Source organism: Melanostigma gelatinosum (assembly GCF_949748355.1).
Source record: "Melanostigma gelatinosum genome assembly, chromosome: 15".
Lineage (NCBI taxonomy): Eukaryota > Metazoa > Chordata > Actinopteri > Perciformes > Zoarcidae > Melanostigma > Melanostigma gelatinosum.
The window spans coordinates 6,567,265-6,588,496 of record NC_136648.1 but is presented as its reverse complement, the minus strand read 5'-3'; the positions used below and the strand labels follow the sequence as shown (position 1 = coordinate 6,588,496).

Genomic DNA, 21,232 nt, shown 5'->3' with positions numbered 1-21,232 from the left:
AATGACCTGTTTTTCCCGAGTGTTTATTAGAAGAAGCCGTCCGTCTGCTTTGGCTATTGGTGTCAAATGAAAATCATCAGGCAGAGCTGTTCAAAGGCAGGTTCGGATGAAAAAAAAAAACGAGAAGGAAAAAGGCCCCCGTGTTTTTATAAGATCCCGATGGTGGCGTAAAATGTTCCGATGTCAAGCAGAGATAACGCGGCACGTTAGACCCGCTGCCCTCGCCATTCTTATTTACATCAGGGACTACATCTATCCAGCAGCATCAATGGCCATGTACAGTACCCAGTCTGCGCAAGATAGGCTCCCTCCCGACTCGACGCCTGCGCTTTGATTTCTCTCACACAGCGCAGCGCCGCTTGGCAGCATCATGAGAGCTGCCCCTGCACACCGCACACGAGACGAAATGCCTTTCCTCAGAACTGCCTGCACGATTGACTTGTACATTGTCTCTATACAGTTTGAAGCACACGTGCAGGCAGACGCTGTGATTTTTAAATGACTGATATTAAACAAAGGCTCAGATCCAGATTATGGACTGATGGACATTCCTCTGCTGATGCCTTCATACACAATAGAGCCAAATCATCTCTATGTGCACTGACACAACTGCGTGATATTCCTATAATAAACTAAATAGAGCATGCACCTTGCGAATAATTGACAAATGGATCATCTTATCATTGTCATCATTAGCTTGTTTATAGTAAGACAAGGAGACAACAGCTGGCCATCAGTGCATTCACACTCCCTCATCTTAAACTATCTGTCCCACACTTTACCCCTGTGTTGGTCTCTGGCCTGAGGACACAGAACAAACGACCTGACAGAATCCCAAGACATTTATAGCTCCTGCAGCTCTGTAGTGCTGAAATGCTACAAATAAGCTGCCCCAAGCAAAGCGAGCCACACGGTGGCGGTGTTTCATAGAGGAACGAGGCCGTCGGCTGTTTGCTCGCAAACCTCAGAGGGCACATGGACACACTGGGACCTGAATCCGCCCCACGCGATCTAATGAGCCGGGAAATAGATCTGACATTGATTTGAGGTGACAGGCAGAAAGGGCATACTGGAAAAAGGAGTGAAGGAAGAGCTCACGACAGAATCCTCGTTCCACTTTACAATACAATACCTTCCTTTTAAAGAAGGAGTCAGCAGCTCTGGAAAGAGTGTGGCAGTATCTGCAGAGGACTCTGCATTTTAGCTGATTACATCCAGTATCTCATTCCATCAATCAACTTGTACGAGAGAGAGTTGGGATGCATATCATCCAAGCTGACACATTTGTGACTTGGCAGTTTTTCCCGCGAGGTCCAATGCAAGCCAGTCTGCTATAACGGACATCTTTTTCATCCATTTTATTCACACTTGTGGATGACTCAGAGATTCCTGTAGTTAAGGACACTTTCTCACCACCGATTTGAAGGACTGCACAACCACTTACCGGAACAATTCATGGCACCATGCTGTGGGAATGCAGACCCTCTGTGCCACAGTCAGCACCAAACCACTTCAGTGCATTCTGGATTGTCAAAGTTCAGAGATTAAACTCTGCTGACCCTGACGCTGGATTGTTATCCTGTCCAAGAACATCATAAGAAACACACACACGTTTTCAGATGAGCAGCGGCCTTATAGGTTGCAGCACCTTCAGGACACCTGAATGAGAATCTGAATCGGCCCCTTTAAAGAAAGGGTCAGTCAACTCTGACAACATCGCAGTCATAAAGAGTGTATCTAATGACAATTGTTATGATTTACAGTTGAATCTCTCCCATTTTGTTCGATCTGATTAAAAGTTTCACTGCACTTGATTTTTCTCTCCTGTTTTATGTAAAGCACTTAATGATTTTAAAGGGCTTCATACATAAACTCCACCACTATTGTTATTATACGCAGGCATGCACATTGCATTACAATTGCTAAATTAGCTTTGAAACCTGAACACACACAACATTCCGAAAAATCATTGACATTACTCACAACCGAACAAGGTGTTCCATGTCACGGAACAGGTTGCGACTGGTTGAGAAGTTGAGAAAGGGATTCCTATTGGATGAGAACAGGTTCATTCATTGACTTTGAGGTGTTTACTGTGTAACCCAGTGGGCTGCTATGGAGACCACATGCTCTGGCAAGTGAAGACGGCTCCGGGCCAAAGGCCGGGGGCCTCTTCAGGAAACGGTAAAACAGAGCAATAAGATATGCACATGTTTGATCGGTCTTCATGGCAAGAGGAAACAACGTGTGTGTGTGTGTGTGTGTGTGTGTGTACTCATTATCACAATACAACAATACATTCATACACTGAAATATTTGCCTTTTTCTATTGAAGTTTAGCTGAAGCAGAGTTTTGCTTTCGGGTGGGGGCAGATGGTGAGATACAAGCTATAACTCACTTCTCTAATTACACCTAATTAATTGGTACTTGACAGTTTGTTCTGATCGCCAGAGGCTTTTCAGCCGTACAGCAGGATTCAGAAAGCTATTATTATGGCTTTTATGGAGTCAGTCGCGTCGACTCCACGTCTTACTTCACACGTCAGAGATATGGCAGCCATGACAAGTGACTAAAATGGTGCACAGATTTACAGCAAGGACTCCTGAAATGAATCATTCAAGATTCTAAGCGTTATTTGACGATGTTTGGAAGCATCATCACCAATCATAACCTACAATTTAGTGGGTCTTGCACAAAGGTGTTGTCATTTTTCTAGGATTCCTACTATTTGTTCATCTGGGCAGTAATTATTCTCAGATGAAATGTGTTACTTCCCCCGTGCATGTTTTTTTTTCTGAAATCAATTGACTGAGATGTTGCTGGTCCATCTGAGCCCCGTCATGCAGATCAGGCTTTAAACCTTCAGGACATTGAGTCGTCTCCCTTCGCAATACAGTCACATAACCTTTCTGCCTCACTGAACCACTTCATAACAAAGACTCCTCGTGTACAAATCATCCTCTCAGAAGTCTTGTTGGCTTTGATTGTACCTGAAAGAGCTCATATATGAGCAGCATTAGTTAACACACACTGCTAATCCAAAATGTCCCTTTAGGTACTGAATACCAGTACTTCTTGGACAAAAGAGATGGAAAATGTGCGAATATTATTGCACAGTGGGGTATGTATTTACTTTGCCAGTAGCTGTCATCGCTCCTCTCGCTCTCTCACACACTTTTTTCCTCTCCCTCTCCTTTTTGTACAGTCTCTTTTGAATCCCCAGCGGTCTGGCCATTATTCTGTGTTTGTTTAATGTTTCTGCTTGGTTGACAGACAGCTCTGGTGTGGGGCTCTGGGTGGATGATGATGTGAAACACTGTATACGCAGGGATATCTTTCTTTCTTACAGTGGAACATTTCACGATTGAGATGTTGATCGGCGGTGTAGAAACCGGCCGCTGGTGAGAAGCCAAGGTCATTTCTTGACGTTTATTTCTTTAAACGAGCCTCCATTGTGGCGAACCGTGGTTCCAAAACATTTAAAACCAACCGCTGAGTTATATTCAAATATACAACAAATATGACTCTGAAGAGAAGCAAAAATGAGATTTTCTCTCAAAGTAAACCTTCAATATTTGAACTCTCCTGATCCTCTTAATGAGACTTGGACTATTTAATGGTATAATATGTAGTCACATTGTCGGTTGCTGCTTCTAAAAACAGCATTCAAGCGTCGGCCCTCCTCTCCGGGTCAGCGAGTATACGAGAAAGGGAGAGAGAACTAGGGAGTGAATGAAGCAAGGGAGTGAAGGACGAGCCTTTACGCCCAGAAAAGTCCCGAGCACAGCACAATAATAAAAAAAGAGAAGATACAGGCAGAGGGCAGGGTCTCTGCAGATACAGACACCATCACACACTTTTAGAGGGTCATAAGTGACGATTAAGAGGGATTATTTTTGTATCAGTCTATACACATTTTTTTGTTGCATATTATACCTTCAGATGTGACACCCTGTGAAGGGAATAACTCTTTCACTCAGTGGAGCTTGCTATCTTCCCGCTGACTTACCGAAAAATGAGAAAGGCCACGGATTTATTTCCCAATGACAGTGCTGAGAACGGTCATCACATCCACAGTACACTGAAAATTGCGTACTCTGCCATCTCCTGTGAAACGTTAGCCTCACATTAGGTAATTTCTCCTCGAGGAAAATGGTCATCATGTCACCCAACACAATAACCTCTTCCTCCAACAGCACAAACAAAGACGATTTGGTGAGCCATTCGGCCGCCGTAATGAAATAAACACCAGCGTGACAAATGATTTCTATCACTCCTGCCCCCATAGAGTCTGATCTGTGTACAACAACAAACACATTCAAGCAGCTTGACACGCAGTTAGACTCGACTCCGATCAGACGGACAATCTGTCAACAGTCTAGACATTTCGTCCATTCAACCCCTGTGAGACACTGATACTGAGGGCTTTCTCTCATACGTGCATCAACAAATTAATGAATATATAAGGGTCAACGGGTGATTTTAGGATACAAAAACTTACTGATGAGCTTTTCTGTTACGGGCCAAATTCAATGAAACCTCTAGAAGTGAGCTTTGACCCAGATGAGTCATCATCGTCCTTTCCTTTAACTTTTGGTGTTCAGCGAAAATAGCTCCAGGGACACTTACATCAGATGTTGTGTGTGTGTGTGTGGGGCAAAAAATCAAACAAAAAGTATAATATTTGTTTGTAAAAAATGACCCGGTAGTTACATCTCTAAAGTCTCTGGACTCAGCATCAGTGTCATTCGTAGAGCTTCATCTCACATATTTGTGGTGATCTCAGCTCTTTGTGTTGTCTCTTGTGCATAGACCCGCCCAGTCTTCACAGAGCATTACTGTCTGAGTAACATCAAATAGGCTTCTTTTTTTTTTACTGCAGATATTGCAACATGACATAGCAAGAAAAGCAGAGATGGAATTACCAATAAAATAAAAAGGAATCCACTCCATTTGTGTGCTCCAGGGTCCTGATGTTGTGCATGCTCACTTAGTGGCTTCATGACTTACTGGGGCACTTAATGAAACTGAGCCTTCGTAAATTCTATTAGTTAAACTTCTGCTTTTCCTGCAATGACAAGTCAAAATGTCTGCTGCCAAAAAGGCCTTTTGCACTGGAAATTACTCATGATTTGCGTTTTGTACACATCCTAAAGATGTGATGTCAAATCATAAGCCCAACCAGAAAGACTAGTATGCCATTATCTAGTTTCTGCCAGGTGCGTTCAACTTTTAAGGGATCCTTTGTGTTTATTTAAATCTACAAAATATCAGTTGATGCATCAGATTTTGAAACTCTCAAATGTCAGAGTCGGCCTCAAAACTCCACAGCCAGTTCCTAAAGGGACTCTGGTTTTCGGAAACACTTCAACTTTCGTCCACAGGGGTCGCCAAAATCAACACAAAATGAAGTTCCTTATAGTAGCTTTAATTATGAATTTCAGTGCAAAATAATCTGAGTGACCATCTTTGAGACACTTGAGTTTGTATGTGGTTGACATAATAGATTACGTCATTTTGCATGACGGCATCTCGATGTATGATTTCATCACATTGTGATTCCATCGAAAGACGGTAAATGATTATCAGTTCATGACTCACTGACTGAACTGAATGTCAACAAATATAACCATTGTACCTGTGTTGATACAAGTTATGTGTACTTTCCCAGACTGCAAAACATTTCCCCAAAATAGTGTTGCTTCATCGCAGAGTACACGCTTCTTTCTTAAAATAAAAAAGAAGCCTCCAGTCTGCCTCACGTTACCTGAGCAGTGTGAGAGGCGCATCTGTCCTCCCTCTTGCTGACGTCAGAGCAGCCAGTAGTCTGTACTCGCTGCACGAGCTCGGACTGCTTGAGATATCCGCGAGGAGGAGGAGCTGTCAAAGTTTGAGTTTCCCAGAGAAGTAAAAAGTATTTTACTTAACGAGAAAAAAAAAAAGAAAAAAGATTTTGGAGTTTTGAACAAGCGGAATATCGCGTGTTGTTGGTGTGGAATGACACCTTCTCACCGGGATTCCTGACGAAAAACACGATGGCAACTGGTTTCGTGAAGTGGTTCAGTCTCACCTCTCTGCTGTGCCTGGGCTGCTGTGTTCTGGCGGAAAGGAAAGGTATGTCCGCCGAGCTGCAACAACATCAACGTGACTGGGTTGCAATACTCAGCAGCAGGCTTTTGCTTTTCCTCTCTGCTTCTCAGGCATTGCCATTAATACATCTCGCAGAAATCACAGACCGCTCAAAAAGCCGCAAGGAAACTTGATCCAGCGTGGGAGAAGTTTCTGACCGTCTCGCTGTGTTCAGTCTGTGACCTGCTAAAAGTTACACAGAGGCGCTCGAACAAAGTTTGGCGTTCAGTTAAGATAGTTATTGATCAGCATTACTGGCGCGTGTGTTTTTTCCCGGGAAGTTGTGATTAATTGGCCAATTTTAAAAGTGCGAAAAGCAGTGAGCAGTGTGAGCTTTTGTCTTTATGCAGCATTTGACCTAATTGTGGGCAAAAATAGAACAAATAGAGCGATGCTGTCACCTTCAAACACACACTAAGAGCTCTTTGATGCATCCACTAACCAATTTCTCATATACGAAAACCGTGTCACATTTTCTCATTTGCTTTTCCCTCTGAGAGCATCCTCTTACATAATAATACAAAAAAAAATGGTACATGTGCCCGGTTTGCATCTGCTCCTCACAGGAAATTAGATGAAAATGTGAAGACACTTCATCCTACTTGCATGAGTGATTAAAACAAAGAGAGTCTGGAAAGTGTGGTATGGAGGGAGGCTGATGAAGGTATGAAAACAAGTGCTGAAGCAGCAGGAACAGGTTTCTTGGTTTCTCTTGCTCTGCTTTGTGTTTGTGCTTTCTTTTGGCCCTGAAGTAAAGGTCACAGAAATCTTATTTCTTTAAAGGACATGGCAGTGTTTTGACTGCTACCGCAATGCTTTCCTCGCTGTTTTGTCTTTTTCTTTCATGAAAAGAACACCTCTCTCCAGGCCGAGGTGATATTCGACACAGATTTGGCTGGAAAATAAGCACGGAAAGGCAGCTACATCTCAATGTTACAGTGTGAGATAAAAAAATATATTTAAATCTGTATTCCACATGTAGTTCGAGTGACTCAGAGCTCATAAAGGCCAGATGTCGGGTTAGAAAGTGACCAGAATTATCACTTTACTCCCTAATGGTTGTAACTTCCTATTATCATGAATCATCATTGTGCTGTTGTTCCTCCTTATAAGCAGATAAGCGCGGCGTGTTTGGTGTCAGCAGCGCACGTGCAGGTTGCATCTTTTCCCGTCTGCTCCAGCAAGTAACAACCAGTGCCGCTTTCCAGAGAACCATAACAAATCAAAAGTGTTTGTCAGCCAAAAAGACAAGAGTCCCTAAATATTTCCGGGCATCTAAACAAACTCGACTTTCACACTGCAGCAAGCCTCCCGCAGTAAATAAGGATTTTAGAATATTATTAAGACCAGAGAAGATTAGAAATGAACAGCTGTAATGATGGTATGCAGTCAAATTTTGTTTAATTACTGTTCATTTCCATTTGCAGGGAAAGTACGAGCTCTGCCACATGGTCTGACAGTTTTAGCTGTTGTTGTTGTTATTTTTGTTTTTGGCCAGAGGCTAAGACAGATGTTTCTATGTGGAAAACAATGTTCTCCTAGAACGCAGTGTCCATAACAGTTAAAACGTCATTTGAAGAATATGTCAAACTCCAAACTGAAGCTGCAAAGATAACCAATTATTGGATATGCGGGTTGTTTTGTACTTTGATAAACACAAGTAACACACATTTTGATATTGATTAAATCATAGTAGCTGGAGGGTGCAACAATGCGTTCATGGGGTTGTGCCAATCAGTTTCCAGTTGGCTTATCCATTATCTCAAAATAAAACTCCTTAATAAGCCACACAACATATTGCGGAGAAGGTCTATGCTCCATGGAAGGATTTTCAGTTATCAGTGTCGTTACAAATGAGTTTCTGGTTTCATTTTGCCTCTCTATTGGATGTTGATGTTCCCGGTGGGCTGATCATGTGTAAACAAAACGAATTATAAGTGAATGAAGACTGGGTTTGGAAAATATTGCGGTAATAAACATTGGACAACTTTTATTTTGAAAAGCTGAGGTGTTGTTGTTCTGTCTGTCAGAATGATAAAGGAGTACTGATACTGACTGAACCTTTCTGCATGTGTCGGTTGCAAATCCACCAAAATGAATATGTGTAAACATGATTTCTTCCTTTAAAATGTGAAGTCATTAAAATGGTACAGTACTCGAGCTGCTGTAATATAACATCGACCTTACAGTGGAAGCAAAGTATCTTCAAAATATCAAATCAAACAGAAAGAAAAACAGTCTTGTTCGAAGCTGAGTGACAATGCATTTCTGAGATAATCCAAAGGGGGTTGAAAGGTTGTATAAGCCTTAAGAAGGAGGATAATTTCCTCAGCCCCACAAAGGAGCATGTAATCCTTCGACTTATTCTAAAATCACCAAAACAGGCGATGCATGGTTTTCGGGGAAGGACGACTGTTCTGATCGATATTAGTCGTGTCTATCTGCAGTTTACACTGAGAAGTGGCAAAACATTTTCTAGTTGAGAAAAACTTCAAATTGATGGAGATCATGAGTAAGCAACAGATCCTATTGTTGTGTGTTTTGGGTGCGATCTTGCGGTTTCCGAGTGGTAAATCTGTCGCAGTCATCCCTGTCAACTGCATGTGCGCTGTGTGAGGGTGGACAACTTGACAGGTGTAGCAAGAGTCATAAGGGGGAACGTTTTTAGAGTAATTTATGACAGTTAAAATTATCAAAATCAGCTGTGACCAGTGTTTTCTTTTGCCAATCAAAGATGAATGACCAAAGGAATGGAGTTATAATTATCAACAGATTCTTTCCCACATGGTCGTTTAGCCCAGCTCTAGCTGCAGTCCTGTTCTGGAAGGACATTAAGGCGGTTTGGAAATAAATGTGAGATTTTTCTAATGCACCTGACGGCGAGCAGCCCGTCCCACAGGAAGTCACCTGACAGTCCTCCGCTCGGCGACAGCCTGCCAGGGCGCGATGGCTTCTGTGGGAGTCAGACAGGACCTGCTGAATAATAGAAAAGCTCCTAGTCCCGCGCGCTGGCATGCTCAGTTTATTAACTGTCATCATCTGTGGGGAGGTTGTAAATAATGCCCACAGCTTCACCCGGCAGCCAGCCACAAGTAATAACCGTGGTGATTTATTTCCCAGATGAAATGCTAAACGGTTTTCGGAATCAATTGGACTCCCTCTGTTTGTGACTGCAGGGGTTTCAGAAAATATCGGAAGAATATTGAGCCTTGTGGTATTATACTTTGTGATACTGCAGCGATTCTCAACAACACTGTTGATTTTTAATTAATAGTTTACGTGTAAAGATGAACTAAATTAATACTTTATTTTGTTTGTCCTCAAAGTAGTGCTATGATGTTGGCGATGCAGAACCCACTGTTCATATTGCATTAAATCGTTTTTTTACTCACGTTTTATGCATATAGGGTGTGTTCTTAATACTATGACGGTTTTCCTAAAATTGCAATGTATCACAATATGTTGAATATATATTGAATTGCCAGATTCCGGCCAGATTCCGGCCGATACACACCTGATGTGATGTTTACATTTGTTTTATTATACGCTTCAATATTTCTTCTACCCTTCATTGTCCAATGTTGCTTTTCAAAGCGGCCAAAGTACGGACACAGATGTGAGGTGAACTGAGAGCCTCTCTAACTGGGTTAACCTGTGAAAGATCAAACTAATCTCAGGGGCATGTCAACAGCTAAACCCATAATCCTTGATGCGAGGCTCCCCCGCTGTCTGTGGGCACAGGGTAAACCGCTTAAATATCAATATGCTTTTTCCAAGAGTTAATGGGTTGTTCAAGTTCTGGACACAGAATGAGATTGGAAGATAATATATGTATATATAAGTCCAGCGCCATCCTTTTTTTGCATTTAAATGTGCTTGCACACCTGCAAAAGTTGAGCTGAGTCATGACAAAATGTCACTCCTGCAGTGCATTTCAGCATCCTGAGTAAGTGCTTTTCCCTCTGTGTTGTGTTGGGATCGAGCAAGCCAGCTTTCCTCATCAGTCGTTAATTTTTTTTTTTCCTGCATCACTTTCAGGAAACCATACCTTTTGTTTTCATTAAAGCCCACTCTCTGGGATTAGATGGATGTCTGTTGTGGAATACAGGTTATGATCCTGTGTAATCCTAGAACCTGTAGTCGGTGTCTCAGGGTCCAGAGTGGCCCTGGTGCTGCTGCTGCTGCTGCTGTGTCTCTGCAGATCCTCTGATGACCTTCCCAGACTTCCATCTGCTGCAGCCATTGTTGGAAATACGCCTTTTTTTTGTTTCGGGGCCCTGGGAGTTGGCTTTCATTGACGCCCTCCCTCCCAGCTTTTGATAAACTCCACCGTGTCTGAGTGGTGGAGATTTGGAGAGCTGCTAGTGAGGTGAAGGACTTTGGTTTCACTCTGGGACAATAGCACCTCTGTAGAGGGGCAGGTTATCTGGCAGCACTGCTACTTTTGCAGAGCGACCGAGGCCTGTGTCGTGCGGCACCAGACGCACCCGAGGCTAGACGTGCATGTCATCGAGATGGAACACAGAAGTGAAGCAGCTTTTGTTCTTCTTCTTACTTTTAACTGTAACAACGTGTCGGCTACAGTAAATCTATTGTGTAGCCCTTAACATCAAGTAGTTACTGCAATTCTGTAACCGCTAATTACGTGTCTGGTTCCACTGCTGTTATGTCTAGAAAAAACAAACGGTAATGTTTTTTGCATTGTTCTCATGTCTGCCATGACTCTTTATTAAGAGATGCTGCCTGCTACATCATTGATTTTACCTGTTGAAAGTGCTTCTTTTTGGACCTCTTAACCAAAATAGACCAGTGTGTATTGTGTTTTAATTGCAGCTACTAAAATCCATGCTGTAGTTTGTATACATCCACTGAGAAGCCAGCGTGGAATAAGTGAGTGAATGTGGTTACTCATTGAACTGATTTGCGTCCTTTGTTTGTACATGGTAACAAAGTCATCTGCTGCATTTATGGCCTTTCCATGATCCACTGGCTGTGCATGAAGTCGCCAGTGGAAAGACACCCAGGAATTCACGTTGGAAAAAAAGGACCTCCGCTATCTTCCCACCTCATCAGACGTAGTGTCGTGTTAAAAGGGAAAAGAGGCCACAGGCCAATCTATGTGTGTCCATCTCCTGCAGGATATCTAGGTGAGAGGCTGTTTATTCTGTGTGGTTTCATTCTTTTGCCTTTTGCGGGAACATTGTTATGACCTTATCTTTGGAAAAACGTTACTTTCTGATTCTTCTCGCTTTGTTTAAGATGCATCACATGCATTATGTGATAGTTAATTGAATGTCTAGGTTTACGACGGTTATTCGCAGGACAAAATAAGCTATTTAAAGACGTGAGCTCTAGAAAATGTCAACAGGAATTTATTGGGGTTTTTTTTACAATCTATTGACCCAACAATTAGTTAAGAAAATATCTGCAAACATTATGTTAAGCATCCATAAAGAGAAACACTTTCTCTCATTTTGTGTACTTTCTGTACTCTATGTTAACAGTATTAGTTTTAGCTCACAGTGGACCGCTAACCACTGAAACATAGTGTGGGAACAAATGCATGACTTACTTTAAGCTCAATATAGGGGTTTAATTAAAGAAAAACAACGTTCTCTTTTGGTTGGCTGGTTTGTAGATATTTGCCAAAGCACACCCTTGACATTTATTCCATTTGCAGCAACTGAAACATTTCTTACCAATTAATTTCAGTAGTTGAATGAATTATTTGTTTTTCATGCGTTTGACGAAGCAGTTTTCGAATGTGTCCTGTCAGGCTGGAACTGCTGAGACAGTAAGTCAGCTCTACTGGTGAAGGTAAAGATGCAAAGTGGAAACAAAACACGTTTCCATCCCGGAGACTTTCAGCTCGGACGAAAACCATCGTTCGAACCCGCTCAAGAGAAATTTGTAGCTCCTTCCAATTCAGAAAGGCCAGGGAACAGGAATAGTCTGGGGGCCTTTTTCCCCTCACAGATAAATCATGATTTGTATTCAGTAAGTAACTCTATGGATCTCCGTGTCACCATGCACATGTACGAGACTTCAATGAGATGGACAGGGTTAGTGCACAGATTAAAAGAAGAAGCCCAGCAAAGGGAGAAAAACAGGAACGTCGAGGATCCGTAAACAAACATCAGAAGGATGGGGTGAGATCTTTGACTTTAAAATTCGTGCCCTCCCTTGATCACTCATCAAGTGGGCCTCAGTCTGTCTTTCTAGTTTCTATTGCTCCACTTTGGCATTCAAATAGGATATGAGAGTCCCTCATCAGTATCCCAAAGACCTCACTTCGGTGTGGCATCTTCTCCGATGACCGAAGGGTCATTCTGAGGAGCAATGTTTCAAACGGTGCTCGCCCAAAAGAGGAATCCCCCACAGGGAAGGGAACAATAGCTTCACAAACAAGTCTCCAGCTCAGCACATTTCAGAAGAAAGCATTGGTTGATGGGTGGTGGCTGATCTCTGAAACTTGCCTTTAGCCTCTTCCTGTGTGGTCCATTAGCCTAATAATCGTAAAGGGTGCGGTTGATTTATTTCATTTTTTCAATAAATGAATTTTTGCATTTGTCAAAAGAAATCAGCATGTAGATCCAGGATGTTTCATTTGTAATCACCTTTGCAGTGTAAAGAGGGGGGGGGGGCTTCCTGCCTCACATCCTGATTAAAAGGATGTAGGAGCTCCTTAACAGCTTAAACCTGAAGTTTGTATTGACTCTGGTCTAGTGTGTTGCTTAAGGGTTTAGCTCTTTCCACACTCATACCTGTGCAACAATGGAAAACCGACACTGACGTACATTGCACTGCTTGACATGACTTGAACTTACTTCAGCTGAGCACTCCACGCATCAGAGATGATGAACATGTTAACGTCAACAACGATATCTAGTTCATTTGTAGAATCCATAATTATTATGTATATTCATTATGAAGTCTGATGGTTTCCATCGCTCGACGACTTAGAAAAATCGTGTTTTCTTTGCCAATGTGGTTAAGGCATTACATGCTCCGTTGCAAGGGCGCGGTAGAGTGTCAATCAAGATCTACAGTGTATGACTCTCCGTTATTGAAAAGATAGTAGGGGCAAGTAACAACTAGTCAAATAGAAACAGAAGGCTTTTGCCTCGTCATGTCTTTGATGACCCTGCCAAATACTAACTGCATCCTCTGCAAGAAATAAAGACAAATGACTTCAGTGACGTTAGAATCTTGTATCTTGCTTTCAGCAGCACTTGATGTCAGCATTAAGACAAGAATGGTTTTTAATTTGCTGATTTGATTTGCACTGTTGGAACACATTGGAAAACAAGAAATTTGCCTTCCAAAAAGACTTTCTCACAAGTATAAAACATATTCAGACATGTTTCTTGTTAACTGATACCTGTATTGCCTCCAGGTTTCTTCTCGTCTAGACCCCCTGTCACATTTTTGAATGGGCCTGGTATTGACATGTTGCAGAGTGCAAAGCTTGAGTTCTCTTACAAGCGTGCCTGTTGTGGTAAGCTTCCCTGGGCTTCCGAACAAGAGTTTCTCCTACAGAAAATGGTTGAAAGGCTGAAAATGAGCCAATATCCATAGTGGATGGGTGGCCAGATAAAATAATGAGGCAAATACCATGACTGACAAAGAAAAAGGAAAGAGCATGAGATTAAATCAGTTCTCATCCAGCATCTCTGGCTCATGTGTGGACCAAACTTTAGTGGATGTCTCCTTCCTTGTAGACACTCCAAGTCTCCAACTCCAAGACAAAAGGTTCTTTATTCAGGATTTTGTCTTCTTTGACACAGGCTTATCTGTCTTCCTTGACCTTAGCTTGCCATGTAGACATGACTTTACAGCTCTGTGTAAACAATGAGAAAGGCATCCCTGTGTGCTAAAAGTTGTTAAGGCTCTTTAGTTATAAGAATCTATTTAGCTTTTCTTGGAGTTTTATATTGGATTATTGCATTTAATACATAAAAATGAATGGCTTGCGATGGACGATGGTATCAAGAGAAGTCTGCAGCCATGCTAGCGGCTCAATGAGGCTGCACTTTGAGTTAAACGCTAACGTCAACATGCTATAATGCTCCATAAGACAATGCTAACATGCTATGTTTGTCTAAGTTCATATTATTTTAGTGCGTTAGCATGCTGACGTTTGTTATTTAGCACTAAACACAAAGCACAGCTGAGGCTGATGGACTGGTCATTCATTTTGTAGGTATTCGGTCATAAACTAAAGCATTTGACGAATTTAATTTTAACCTGATGATGGCACTGAATGAAAAAAAAAAAGGATTCCCAAAGTTCTTAAAATTCATCTTGAGGGGAACATGAATATTTTCACAAAATTTCACGGGAGTCTTTGCAATATTTGTGGAGAAATTTCACACAAAAAGGTCAACCTCATGCACGAGATTATTAGAGAATGTCTTAGATTGACCTTCTAGGAACCATTAATGTCTGTCAATGTACAGTATAAGTATTACCTGAAGAAATATAAGGGGATCATCAAAGTCATTTGGATTCATCTTCTCTGCACCAAATTTTGTTGCAATTCAACCAATAGTAGTTGAGATAATTCAGTCTGGTCAAAAGTGTTGGAAGAACCAACTGACATTGCCTTCTAGAGCCATGTGTGGCTAAAAAGGGACTAAATGCTCAAATCCTTTGTATTTTTTATATGCCGAAAGGTTTGCCTCCAAAACTACAAGCACTGCAATCTCCTCATAGACCAGTGAAGTATAGTTCTGGCATGCAACTAACAGGCGTCCCTCCTCATGACATAGCTGTTTGAATTACGACAACAACAATGATGAAGGCGGCTGCTGGCAGTGTACTTTGGCGGGGGTGAGTTTGAAAAAGAAGCTGTCAGCCCTTCCCTCACCATGCTTCCAGGATTTTACAAGCCAACAACACTTCTCAGGGATTTCATCAGCATCGTAAAAAGTATTTCATCCAAGCCATTTATAGACGAGTTGACAGCATTGTTCATGGTATTGTTGCGGTGGCAGGGGCTCGGCTGCAGAGTCGATTTGTTTAACTCCCGGAGCACGAAAACATAATGTGCTCTAAACACAACACGCCTTCTGTAGTACCTTTTCTAATTGCCTGGTAAGTTTCTACAACACCAATGCTTCGTTGAGCTCAGAATTGATTTCCTGGTGGGACTTTGAGCGGAACATCTTCATCTTGTATCCACATGCTTTCATAATTAAAGCCAGAGGCCTGTAAAAGAGAAGGAATTCTGCTTCCTTCACTTGCAATGTTTCCCTCTACGTAAAAAAGGGTGGAACTGACCCTCTTATTGCAAGATTGCCCACTAAGCCATTAGTGGAGGCCATATAACGTTCCCATGCACTGCATCATAGTACAGACCTATGACATTTAAAGCATCACTGATAAACGATCAATGTCTGCTACTCTCCTTTCATTTTCATAACAAACCACTTGAGCTGTGTAGCTAGGTGGAGAATGGCTTCCCTGGTACAAATACCCTGGAGTGCACAGTTGGACCAGTGCCAGGCAGCAAGGATTAGCCCTGTGGACCTGCAGTATATCCACTATATCAACATCTTTCTGAGCTGATTAGAAGGCAGTCTGGGATTATTTAATATGAATGCACTTGTTTAGTTTTTATCCCGGCATTAGTTCAATAATCAGTCACCCATTCAATTTCCAAGAGATTAAAAACACTCAAATTCTAATTGAGTTTTTGGGTCAAAGGACATTTAAACAACCCACAAAACAAAATGCTGGCTTTGTAAGTCAGCATTTTAGACACTTTTTTTTATGTGCTGCTTATGTCTTATGCTTCCAAAAAATAAAGTAATCTGATGGATCATTCTGGGCTGTAAATGTTTGGCACATGTTGGTCATTTAAAAAACTTCCGAAATGAGATCCAGAATTTGTAGCTGGGAACATCATTACATCTGTTGAGCTGTTTGTAACTGATACAAAACAATCCCAAGGTCCATTTAGGAGCTGTTCTGGAGCTTTTGATCCTTTCACACAGTCTTCCTCATTAAATGGTGTTCGCCGCGTAGAGTGTTTACGTTTCATTTTTCCTCTAAACTTTAAGGGCCTCTCGTCCATGACACCTTCAGAGTGGAGATGGATAGTTCATTTGTCTGCTATTCAACTGGTAACTGGCCAATTTGTCCCTTTGGTTGGCCATTGGATGACTATAATGTTGGAAAGGTTTTGTACACAGATCGTCCACTCTCTGGAGCGGTCATAAGAGTTTCGAGTGTGTTTCATAGACAGTGGTTCTTAGCCAGGGTCCTTGTGTTCAGCAGTGCAGCTGATAGCGAGAAAAGGTTCCAGCCTGCCAAGTCTGATGACTTTGTTGACTGACGCAAAGCAGCCAGGCCATAGGTTGTGCAAAAGCCCCTCTGTGTCTCCGTAGTGAGGGGGCGGCCTTGAAACAACCCGCCTTCCTCAGTCATAATCATCTTAAACGAGCGACCGCATTGTCTCGGAGCTTTGTTGACCGTGTTTTTTTTCTGGTGCAGGATGAGGCCCCACGCGTTAACAATGGATGAAATCTGAGCCGTGGGCTTGTTGGAGAGGTGTTTGATGAAAAACTAGGACCATTGTCTGCCAGTCGCTGCTGCTCACACTATTTCAGTGGCGATAGAATTGTTTTGAAATTACTCTGAAGATTACAACGGAGCACTCCGGGGCCCCTGAGGACTTGGCAGCGGCACCCCTCGCTGCATTTCAAACATTTCAGTTTGATGTGTCAACAGGAAGACATAGCTACATTTTTACGAGCTTTCCTGCCTTCTTAAATTGGTCACGCTTTTGGCGAGTACAACGCAGCATGTAACAAAATACCCTTTCGGAGTGTTGAAAATTACGAGAGCTCCTCTGCTGTCCGAACTGATTCCCCCGAGCTCCACTTGCCCCTGACTCCTGCCCTCTGCCACGGTGGATGAGGAAGAAACTACTCATCGGTGGATTTAAAGGCCTGCTGATGTGTAAACCAGAGGTCGAAATAGTGAGTAAGGTCTGAGCAACAGAGGGCAGTTTACTAATCCAAACCAAACCCCACGCCTTTTGCGGAATATTCCTTTTATGGGGTCTCTCTCTGTGAAGAGTGACTAAGGCAGGAACAGAGCTGTTGGCAGGCAACACTGCGAAACAACGGTTAGACCTTACACACAAATGAGCCTGTCAGCAATCGGCTAAAAATAAGAAACCCTTCAGCAGAAAGGCGACCTCAAGGAGCGTCTATCTCCTTTTGTTTAGATGGAGCGAGGAGTCCAGTGAGTAAGAGTTATCTGTCCTCTCTTGATGTGCACCAATATGGGCCCGCTGCTCTGCACTCGGGAACGCTTAAACCAACAGGGGGATTCCCGAATCACAGCTGTTTTCTGCTGCTGGAATGATGTGTGAAATGTGTGGGTTTCTTCGCTTGAGGTTGTTGGTTTTCTTTCAGTCTTCGTCTGCTCTTCTTTTCCAGGCATGGCTTAGTGATGGTCGGTGGAGGGAGGGAGGGGGAGGGAGGGGGAGGGGGGGGGGGACAGTGAAGTTAGCAGCAGTGTGCTCGCCGCCCACTCCCTCTCCAGTCTTCCTCCCGTGCTTCCTGTGGGATTGAAGAGGAGTATGGTTTTAACAGGGAAGGAGAAAGAGAGAAAAAAGAGGGGGAGTGGGGGTTGTCTTGGCTAGAACGAGCTTCAATGGGGAGAATGTCTGGACGTTAAAGAGGAAGTGGGTTTAATGTTGGAACATTTGGAGAATGGTGGGTGCATTATTGGAATTTAAATGGGGCTGGGGCTAACGGAGGTTGTGTGAGCGTTGGGTAACAGGAGTTGGATTGTTTGGTTGGACTAATGGACTTTCCAACAGGGCATGTGGAAGCATTTCCTGACTAATGATATGTATTGTTTGATTATTTGGGCCATCACGTTGGGCCCCTCATATACCGGTCACAGCTGGGGAGTAATAGCAGTGCAGCTGTGTTTGAGTAACTCCAATAAATCAGCTTTGTGCCCAGTAATTTATTCTTGTAACATTTATGGGTTATTTATCTCTTCGGTTATGGATATCACTATTGGGTAATGAATGCGTCATTGACTATTGAGCCAAATGTGGAGTGTTGATTATTCACAGCAGTAGCTCAAATGATAACCAGCATGAATGCGATGAAAGCTCTTCTTGTAAGTCAATAACCACATATTAATACCCACATATTAAACCTGTGGTGGTATGAAGCCATGCAAGCAGTTTTGCTTTTATTTGCCCAGGCTTTGAGATGTGTGTCTCCACCCTAATACAATAGAGATGAACGGAATCTAGTGACAACATCTTTGACAAAAAAAACAGCATTGACATCTTATCATAACATCACACATCGTGTAGACATATAACATTCGCGATGATTCGATTTTGTGTTTTGGGCCACCTGGCATTTGTTACAGCAATATCTCTCTTGTTTTCCTTTAACTCCTGACGGAAAGTATCTGACTCTTAAGCCGCTAAATGCTACACTATGTTCGCCCTCTAGCTGCTATCTTTTTCTGTCTACGCTGTTTTGCAGGTGTTGTGTAGTATCGGTTCATCACAGCTTCTTTGCTGGAAACAGCTGGAAGCAATACAGATGAGAAGTGAGAGGGAATACTGTATCTATAGTATGTTGGTGTGTCACCATAAAAGACCTCTTTAATATCACAAATAATCATCTACATATACAAATATGGATTTCAACAGCTTTAAATAAAGGAAAAATGTCCCTGTTACTGTGGATACCCCACAGACTTCAATGTGACAGTTTTCATTGGAACTACTGTTTATGAAAAATGTGTTTCTTTGAGAACTGTTGCGAGGTCTGTTGAGTAACAGGGACATTGCATCCAAACACATTTTCCAATTGAATTTCATAAAGTCCATCTATTGCTGTAAGCAGTCCTACAAAATTGCATTGACATCTCTTTTATTGGGTTGCACTTCATTTATTTTGGGTGAACTTTGGACCTTTAACTCCATGTAGATGTATAATATCTATATGCTGGCTATTTATAAACCTAAGAATCCAATTGGCTGCAATCTGGCATCTAAATTAAACATTAAATTGGACTAATTCATATGCTTTAAGCTCTAATAAATGCTGATCACGATATGCATAAGAGTGAGTATACATCCTGTATTTCTGTGTTTGTGCGGAACCTAAATCCACGGTTTCCTCACGCTGAGGCGGAGCGTAAACACAGTGATGGGCCCAGCCACAGATATCACAGAATGTCTCACTGACTGGTAGAGAGTGCTCTTCAGTAGCGGAGAGTAAACATTCTCCCTTTTGGTCTTTATTTGGTCACTTTGCTCTGCTTTTAACAGACTGAACTTCACTGACTTGAGCTGAAACTCAGTCGGGGCCGGTCAGCGTATAGTCACAGGGGTTAAACTGTTTAGAGGGCATGTGACGTAATCGTTGGGATGCTTCATCTGCTTGTGTTCTACAGCTGGGCCGCTCCAGTGTTCTGTCCCCTTTGTGAGCCGCCAGGGAAAAAGGTCAGCCACGTTCATACATCAAGTGTGAGGCTCTAACACCCCCTTTCCACATTTCGACCCACAGCCGGTCGCCAGGTCCCACATCTACATCTAGTTTAGCTAAACCACAAGCTACTCCTGACTCTCCTTTCTCCCTCTGTTTCTTTTTGTTCCTCTCTCTCACTTCCTTTCCATCAGTTCTCTTCAGTCGTACATGAAGTTAGATTTAGACGACAATCGGCTACCATCTGGTTCAGCATCGCGGGGTAGCCGTCTGGATCTGACCCTGTGCAAAGATCAACTTCCTGTGATGTCAAAGGGGCTTGTGTTGCTGCATTCACAGGGGATAGGGAGGGAAAGTGGGGGGGTATCCTCCTGTCCTTACTGGCCCCTATTTGTCTTATTCTGAGGCCCCGAGATGTTTTCTCTAAGGGATTGATTCATCTCCCACGCAAAGGGAGATTGTGTTTCCGCCTATACAGAGAGCAGGATATCAGCTTTTTTTCATGTAAAACTTCAAAGTATGTTTATAAAAATACAGTACACACTCTTAAAGAATGCAAATATGACTGCTTGTGCTGCTGGTTTTCCCATTCTATGACATTTGATCCCTCATCTCCTCTTGAATCTTAGCCAGAAAATGTAGTGGCGGAAGTATGAGCTGAATGCAAAGAAAGACGGTGTTTTTTAGTTTTTTTTACCTTTCATTCACTCATAGGGGCCTTTTGAGAGATTTATGATTCCGTGAAATTTGGAGTACTTAAAATATGATTGGACGCAACCCCAAGTGGACCTCGATAAAAGCAATAAAAGCAGAGCGTGTGGTTTTTTTTCTTCCACATCTTATCAACATCCTCTTACGATACGTGTAGATACATATGAGGGGGTTAACCACAACTTATCTCTAAATAAGGGAATCAATCATGGCATGGATTTGCTATCAGCGGAGGGACACTGCAGATTGAGTTACATAAGATACTTTGCCGTAATGCTGTTGACTTGGAGAGGGAAATAAACATGTCATGTCAGTTAGCATTGTTACTTCCCTTTAATTATGTATAAGTTTTCAGATAATTTCATTATCAGACTCTGGACACAGCGTAATTGAATTGCAGGTAGTGAATGAGGGGAAGAGAGCGCGGCAGGGCCATTTCTGTTGTCTGTAGAAAAAGCATGATGATTTAAATGTTTCATAGATGGCTCAGTGTACCAAAGGAAACCATTGGATGGGTTAGAGAAGGGTTTTACTGCAGAAAGTTTTTCGTTTGTGAACATTGAGCATTTCTTCTCATGGCCATCAAAATACAAAGTTTGGTTCAAACATAAATGAGACCTCAGAATGTGAATTTACCCCAGACTCTTTTTCCTTTGCTTGGTTTTGGTACTTAACATTTCCCATTTGATCTTACCATGTTTGGTTAACGTGTCTCAAATATTTACTGCGACTTTTGTCTGCGTGACTTTGGTTTTATACCCTGCTTCACTCGTTCCTCCTCGTCTCTGTCAAATACGTTTTTGTTTTCAACTTCAAAGTTGAGAGAAAAGGTTTACTCTTGAAGTTTGGTGCGAACGCTGCTGACATAATAAAGGAAATGGACACAATAACACAAGCACCTGTATCACATGTG

The 21,232-nt window shown here is 42.4% G+C and overlaps 1 protein-coding gene across 1 annotated transcript in view; it reads left to right on the top strand.

Moving 5' to 3' along the window:
- The first annotated feature begins 5,880 nt into the window (after window positions 1–5,880).
- egfra (epidermal growth factor receptor a (erythroblastic leukemia viral (v-erb-b) oncogene homolog, avian)) overlaps window positions 5,881–21,232 on the top strand; it is a 37,209-nt gene continuing 21,857 nt past the window's right edge. Inside the window, exon 1 of the mRNA XM_079285489.1 lies at window positions 5,881–6,115. Within this exon, the coding sequence (XP_079141615.1) occupies window positions 6,037–6,115 (79 nt within the window). The 5' untranslated portion in view covers window positions 5,881–6,036. The remainder of the gene's footprint in view (window positions 6,116–21,232) is intronic.